Source organism: Microtus ochrogaster, chromosome 21 (assembly GCF_000317375.1).
Source record: "Microtus ochrogaster isolate Prairie Vole_2 chromosome 21, MicOch1.0, whole genome shotgun sequence".
Taxonomy (NCBI): Eukaryota; Metazoa; Chordata; class Mammalia; order Rodentia; family Cricetidae; genus Microtus; species Microtus ochrogaster.
In genome coordinates this window covers 4,787,571-4,794,111 of record NC_022022.1, presented here as the reverse complement: position 1 = coordinate 4,794,111, position 6,541 = coordinate 4,787,571, and the positions used below count along the sequence as shown (strand labels likewise).

Genomic DNA, 6,541 nt, shown 5'->3' with positions numbered 1-6,541 from the left:
CCTGCCTCTGCCTCCCGAGTGCTGGGATTAAAGGCGTGCGCCTCCATTGCCCGGCTCTTCTTTTTTTTTTTAATTTATTTTATGTGCACTGGTGTAAAGGTGTCAGATCCCCTGGAATTGAAGCTACAGACAGCTGTGATCATGTGGGTGCCGGGAACTGAACCCAGGTCCTGTGGAAGAGCATCCAGCGATCGCAACCACTGAGCCATCTCTCCAGGCCGTTATCCTTTCAATGTACTATTATTGCCATTAGTTCCAGCCCCACGTTGTCTCTCGAGAGAACAGTCAGAAGATGAAGTAAAAGCTTCTGGAAGCCGGACAGTAGTGGTGCACGCCTTTAATCCAGGCACTCCCAGGCAGAATTCAAGGCCAGCCTGGTCCACAGAGGAAGTTCCAGGACAAGTTCAAAAGCTACAGAGAAACCCAGTTGGGGGGGGGGGGGGAGCTTCTTCTAGAAACTTCCTTCACGAGGTAGGAGAGGACTGGCTGACAAAAGTTGTCCTCTGATCTTCAACCTGGCACCATGGTGCCCATTCATGAACATGGACACACACAATAAGCAAGATAATAAAAACTGAAAAGTGTGATAATAAAAATTGAAAACTTTTCTATGTTAAACTCAATAGTTTGATTTAGCCATTCCACGACGTATATCAAATATCATGTACCCCATAACTACAATTTTGTCACTAAAGACAACAAAGATTTACTCAATAGTCTCCTTTCTTCCTCACCCCAAACTTTCATGTGTTATCTTCCAGTCTTGCATATTCTCAAGCTGAATTTGACCTGTCCCTCAAAACTCGTTCGACTCCACTATCTGTAATAGTTCTTCAATGACACCAATGCAACCTTATCTTCCTCTCTAAAACTGAAACCACGTAGGATCTGTCCTTGTTTGTTTTGCTGTCGTGCATTATATGACCTTTCCGTGAATCCCTGACTTCAGATAGACAATACAAGACAGTTCCATTAAGAAGCATGTTGCTAGCCTGGTGGTGGCACATGACTTTAAACCCATCACTCAGGAGGCAGAGGCAGGTGGATCTCTCAGTTAGAGGATAGCTATGTCTACAGAGCAAGTTCCAAGACAGCCAGAGCTACACAGAGAAACCCTGTTTCCAAAAACAAAAAATGAAAACAACAACAACAAAAGAATTGCGTTGCTGAGTTGGGGGTGAAAGGGTGTTGCCTGTAATCCCAGTAACAGGAAGCTTAGGCAGAGAGTTCTTGAGTTCAAAACTAGCCAGAGCTATCTATATAAGAAGAAATAAATAGTAAACACTTACCTGCCTAGCATGTAGAAAGGTCTGACTCAGTCCTCAAGACCACAATGCACTTTAGTTTATCTAAGTAAACTCCGCAAAGGTTGCACATGCATGAAAACACTCTAATTCTCAGAATGTGTCCCCATCCTTAAGAACAAGAACCACATATGCTTTCACCTCACCTCTAGGGCATCCAGCAGAGAACACTGTATGCAGGCAGCATTTGGTTATATTAAACACTGATAAGCTTCAATTTACAAGTCAGGTCTAACAAGCAATAAATCAGAGTAAAAAGACCAACAAACATGATCATGCATCTAACTAATGCTTACAAAAAATACCTAAAAAGCTTTTAAATCATCCCTTTGAAGTAAAGACTTCGGGTAATCAAAAGAAAGACATTTAGATAGTATGTCTTCTCACTCTGAAAGGCAAATTGGTGAATGCACTTACAGATCCAAAGGCTAACGTTGTAATGTCTTAACAAGGCATCAATCACATTCAATAACATGTCATCAGTATTACACACAGTGGCTGAATTCCAGACTCCTTCTCTGTAGTAAGAGTTCTAGTATCTGCCAGGAAAAATAAGATATCCATTCTTTCCCAAACTGAAATACAGCAGACAGCACATCAGCATACAGCAAAGACAGCAAGTGAAACCAGTCAGCATTAGACATAGCTAATTATGAGGCTGGGGGTGGAACAAACAGGATAGGAAACGTCTTCGATGCCTCAATAGCACAACTTTTAAGTGAAGTTCTTATTCACTGGACTCCATTTGTGCTAAGAAATAAGACAGAAACATAAACTTAGTAAAGCCAGGTGCAGTGGTGCACACTTTTAATCCCAGCACTTGGTAGGCAGAGACAGGTGGATCCCTGGGAGTTAGAGGCCAGCCTGATCTGAACTACATGGTAAAACCCTGATGCAAAAAGCAAGCAAACAAAAAGAGTGTACTCAAGACACCATAAATATAAAATAAATTATAACATAGCCACCCATTTTAAAAAGGAACCTCGACAACCCTCCCAAGAAAAAAGAACTATAATTCTTACAAAGACAATTAGTCAAAAGCATGATTAACACCTTGCCAGTCTCTCCACAGTACTACACTCCAACTCAAAGGAGCTTCTGGTTTGTAGATGCTGGCTCGGGCTAGCATGCTGCAGACGCGTTTTCTTCTCAAACCGTAGCCCGACCTCTCTATTGGCTGACAGCCTGGCAGAAACCAGTGAGAACCAGTTTTGTTTTGTTTTTCATTTTTTGAGACAGGGTTTCTCTGTAGCACTGGAGCCTGTCCTAGAACTAGCTCTTGTAGACCAGGCTCGAACTCACGGAGATCCGTCTGCCTCTGCCCCCCAAGTGCTGGGATTAAAGGCGTGCACCACCAACGCCCGGCTGAGAACCAATTTTATAGCAGAGGAAAGCAGCCCCCAACATTATGTTCTGTATTTTTTTTTTCTGAACAGAAAGAATGAAGAGGTGGGCTGGGGAAGTGGAGCTAAAGACACTGGCAGCATGACATCTAAAATAAACTAAGTTGAAACAGTACGTCCTGCTTTCTTCCTAAAACCATTTCCTTCAATAGCAACAGGGAGTGCAGACGATCTGCAAGTCATTAGTACACTGCTATTTTCACTTTCACAAGAACCCACAGAACCATTGAAGAACACAATCTCCCTCTTCCCTGCTCCCTTCCAAATCTCCTCTTTCCGCACTTCGCCGCCACCTATTAGGGAGTCCTCGGCGGTCCGCTATTTTGTCTCACTGAGGATGCGGAAGGGGGAGGATCTGGTTGAGAAGTAGTGGGGAAAGAGGGAGAGGGAGGTGAGACGCAACCGCGAACGAAAAGAGTACGGGGGGGGGGGGATAGGTCATCGCGGAAAGGAGACAGGGGAGGGGACCGCAAGCAAACGGAGCGGAGACTTAACGGAGAATTCACCGGGGAAGACAAAAAAATGGGGGTGGTGTTGAAGGGCGGAAGCGAAATGAGAGGGGCAGGTTGGAGCGGCCGCGGAAATGAGGGCTAGGCAGGAGTGACCGACCGGGGCCCTGACGCCTAGCATTTGCTGCCGGTGCAAGGCGACAGCGGGCAGCAGGTACCGAGGACACCGATGTCAGGGGACTCACGGGTCTGCAAGGCAGCCCGAGACCCAGTTTCCAGCCTACGGGGCCAAGGATATACGCGTCGCCCGAGGGCGGGACACACGGGGCTCTTACCGGTAGTTTGGGGCTGACCTCGCCCTTACAAAAGTGGCAGAAGAAACGGTGCGCGGCGACAGCGGAGCCCGCGTCCGCCCCCGCCGCCGAGGCCTCCGCCATGTTTCGCCTCCGCCGCGGATGTCCGAAAGGGCGGCCGGCGGTCCCTCCCCAGGCCGCTACCTCCCGGGCTGCGGTCGCCGCCGCCGCCGTCGCCGCCTCCTCTGTGCGGCCGGCCGCTCCTGGGCCCGCAAGGGTCACGTGAGTCCGCCCGGCCCCGAGAGACCCGCCCGCCAGCGGCCGCACGACCTGAGGCCCGCCTCCCGGCACCAGAGCCAGAGGAGAGCCCGCCCGCCGGCACCTCAGACAGCCCCTGGCCGGTCCTCCAGCTTTCCACCGAGAGGTAGGAGAGAGCGTCCCCGGAAACCACCGACACCGTCGGCTAGAGCGGCCCGTGCTCGCAGCCCTTCCGCGTCCGCCTCAATGGTGCTCTACATTGGAGAAGGGGCGGCGGGCTGGCCCCGAGCTTAGGCTGCTGGTCTCCGGAGGATAACATTTGGAGCTTCTAAATTAGCACTGACCCTGAGGTTAGTGAAAAACGACGCCGGAATGTGGAGGCCCTGACTCAGGGCCAAGAAGCGAAGTCCTTTGAACAGGAACTCGCATGAAGGGAAAGGAGCCAGGCGCCTTGGAAACGCTGTTCAAGGATGGCGACTGATGTAGGGATGTTGCACCAAAGACGGGTGGATAAGTGAAATATAGCCTCCTCTGCGACAACGTGGCAAGGGGGACAAAGACTTAGGTACTAAAGCGTTGGAGAGATAGTTGAATAATGGCAGGAACAACTTGTGATAGGGAGGTAATTTTTAAATCAGCTCCATCCATTTCTGCTTGTGTCCCATTTGTCACAGAGTAGAAATTTAACATGGTTCTCAAGGGAACGTAACTTCTCCTAATTGAAACACCCTGTTGAGAAGCTCTTCTTTACTTGCTAGCTTCTAAATTGAGGTTTATGGCTAGGGAATGATACTTTGTACTCCCACGGAGCGATGGGCCGTAGTTATTTGTATCTGTGACAGATTGCAAGTCATTTGCACACACAAACACACACCTGTTTTTTTCATAGAGGTCTTACTCTCTGGACCAAGTTTGTTTGGTATTCATTATGTAGCCCACGTGAGCCTTGATTACAAATGTGAGTCCCCATACCTAGATAAATCCAATCTTTAAAGATTATTGAAACCACATATAATCCCATAAAAGTAAATAAAATAGAGGAAAATGGCCTTTTTTTTTTTTTTGAGACAGGGTCTCACGTAGCCAGGCTGGCATGGAACTCAGTGTGTAACCTTGAACCCCTGACCCTCCTACCTTCACCTCTCAAGTGTACAACTACAGGCGTACACCACCATACCTGACTTTAGAAAATACATTTGATGTTTAGTTTTTCCACTCTTTTGTTTTGATGGGTGGGCGTATCACCCACCAGAGTCACTCTCCAGCACAAGCTGACTTTGAACTCACTTTGTACCCCAGGTTGGCCTGGAACTATTGATCCTTTTGTTTCTGCCTCTTGAGTGCTAGAATTCCAGACAGTGTACACCATCATACCCAGCCATCACAATACTAATATTACTACACATTACAAGTAATGTTATGCTACTTAGAGTGTGCAAAGTCATTTTAAATATTGACATAGTGTATACTCATTTAATTTTTTGACAAATGCTGGGCTGTTTTAGTATACAGTGCAATTATTATGAAGAGAACAAATGGCGTGGGTTTTTTTTATTATTATTTCCATGGAATAAAGGATCCCAAATTAAAGTATTAAAGCACATATATGCAAGATTTTAAGGTTTTGATGTGCATTGTCAAGTTGCCTTCTAGAAAAAAAAATATGTGAATTTATATCGTTGTTCTTTCCTAGTTCTGAGGCTCCAGGCACAATGACTCAAGCAGAAATTAAACTGTGCTCTTTATTGCTGCAAGAGCATTTTGGTGAGATTGTGGAAAAAATTGGAGTCCACCTAATCAGAACCGGCAGCCAGCCTCTTAGAGTAATTGCCCATGACACGGGAACATCCCTGGACCAGGTATGTTTAGAGAATACCAGTTTGCTCTCTTTTGCTTCTTTAATTCATTTCCTTCAGCCTCCTTTTAACAGTGGTACTCCTTCCCCTAGAAAATAGAAATAAAAAAAGCCTGCCCTATGATCAGAATCACCATGGGGTGGGGTGGGGGTGTGGTATTGTACTTAGGCCCCAGCGTGCTGCTCCTCAGAGTGTCCTTAGCTGGTCTTTGCTGTCCCCACGCTACCCTCATTCATTCACAGTAAGTCTACTAACCTGGCACTGTCTTTAAGGAATAAAAATGATAGGCAAAACAGGTCAGTTGTGGCGTGAAAGATTTTTGTCATGGTCCTGGCTGAGGAGGTAGCTCAGTTGGTGGAGTGACTTCATAGTATGTAGGATGTTCTGGTTCGATCTCCAACACTTCATAAAACTGGGTGTGGTGATTTATGTTTATGATCCCAGCACTTGAAAGGTGAAAGCTCAGAAGTTCAAGGTCATCTGGGCTACCTTAGGCTCCATGAGACCCTGATTCAAAACAGAAAACTAAAAGAAAGATAGAGATCAAGGATAAAATGGGCATCATAGCAAGGAATTCTCTAGATCTCTTCCACTGACATTTGGTTCTTATTAACTACACTAATACAAAGAGGAAGTAAGAGTCTATGTGCAGTCAAGTCAAATTCAGTCCCTGTCCTGTCATGGCGGGAACTGGCCCAGATGGCTGCCACAACAAGTTCTGCAGCTCATGGGCCCTGGGTCCCCTGTCCTGGGACCTGGGGATAAGTTTGGCTGCAGACATTGTACTGTAGGCACAGGAGTCCTTGGTGCAGACAAGAGGCAGGTCCTGTTGGGATAGGTCTGTGTTGTTTCAACTCAGACCCAGTTGCTTTTAAAAATAAGCCCGGGGGCTGGAGAGATGGCTCAGTGGTTAAGAGCATTGCCTGCTCTTCCAAAGGTCCTGAGTTCAATTCCCAGCAACCACATGGTGGCTCACAA

General features: G+C 46.9%; 2 protein-coding genes and 1 non-coding gene across 3 annotated transcripts in view; 2 read left to right on the top strand and 1 right to left on the bottom strand.

Moving 5' to 3' along the window:
* Nucleotides 1–3,704, bottom strand: part of Rnf115 (ring finger protein 115) — a 66,739-nt gene extending 63,035 nt beyond the window's left edge. The window contains exon 1 of the mRNA XM_005357056.2: nt 3,492–3,704. Coding sequence (XP_005357113.1) covers nt 3,492–3,593 — 102 coding nt within the window. The 5' untranslated portion in view covers nt 3,594–3,704. The remainder of the gene's footprint in view (nt 1–3,491) is intronic.
* Nucleotides 3,705–3,942: 238 nt separating this feature from the next.
* Polr3c (RNA polymerase III subunit C) overlaps nt 3,943–6,541 on the top strand; it is a 20,790-nt gene continuing 18,191 nt past the window's right edge. Inside the window, exons 1-2 of the mRNA XM_013349874.2 lie at nt 3,943–4,272; nt 5,401–5,566. Coding sequence (XP_013205328.1) covers nt 5,420–5,566 — 147 coding nt within the window. The 5' untranslated portion in view covers nt 3,943–4,272; nt 5,401–5,419. The remainder of the gene's footprint in view (nt 4,273–5,400; nt 5,567–6,541) is intronic.
* LOC113457279 lies at nt 6,211–6,346 on the top strand. The gene has a single exon (XR_003377904.1). It is a non-coding gene; the product is annotated as a small nucleolar RNA SNORA5 (small nucleolar RNA).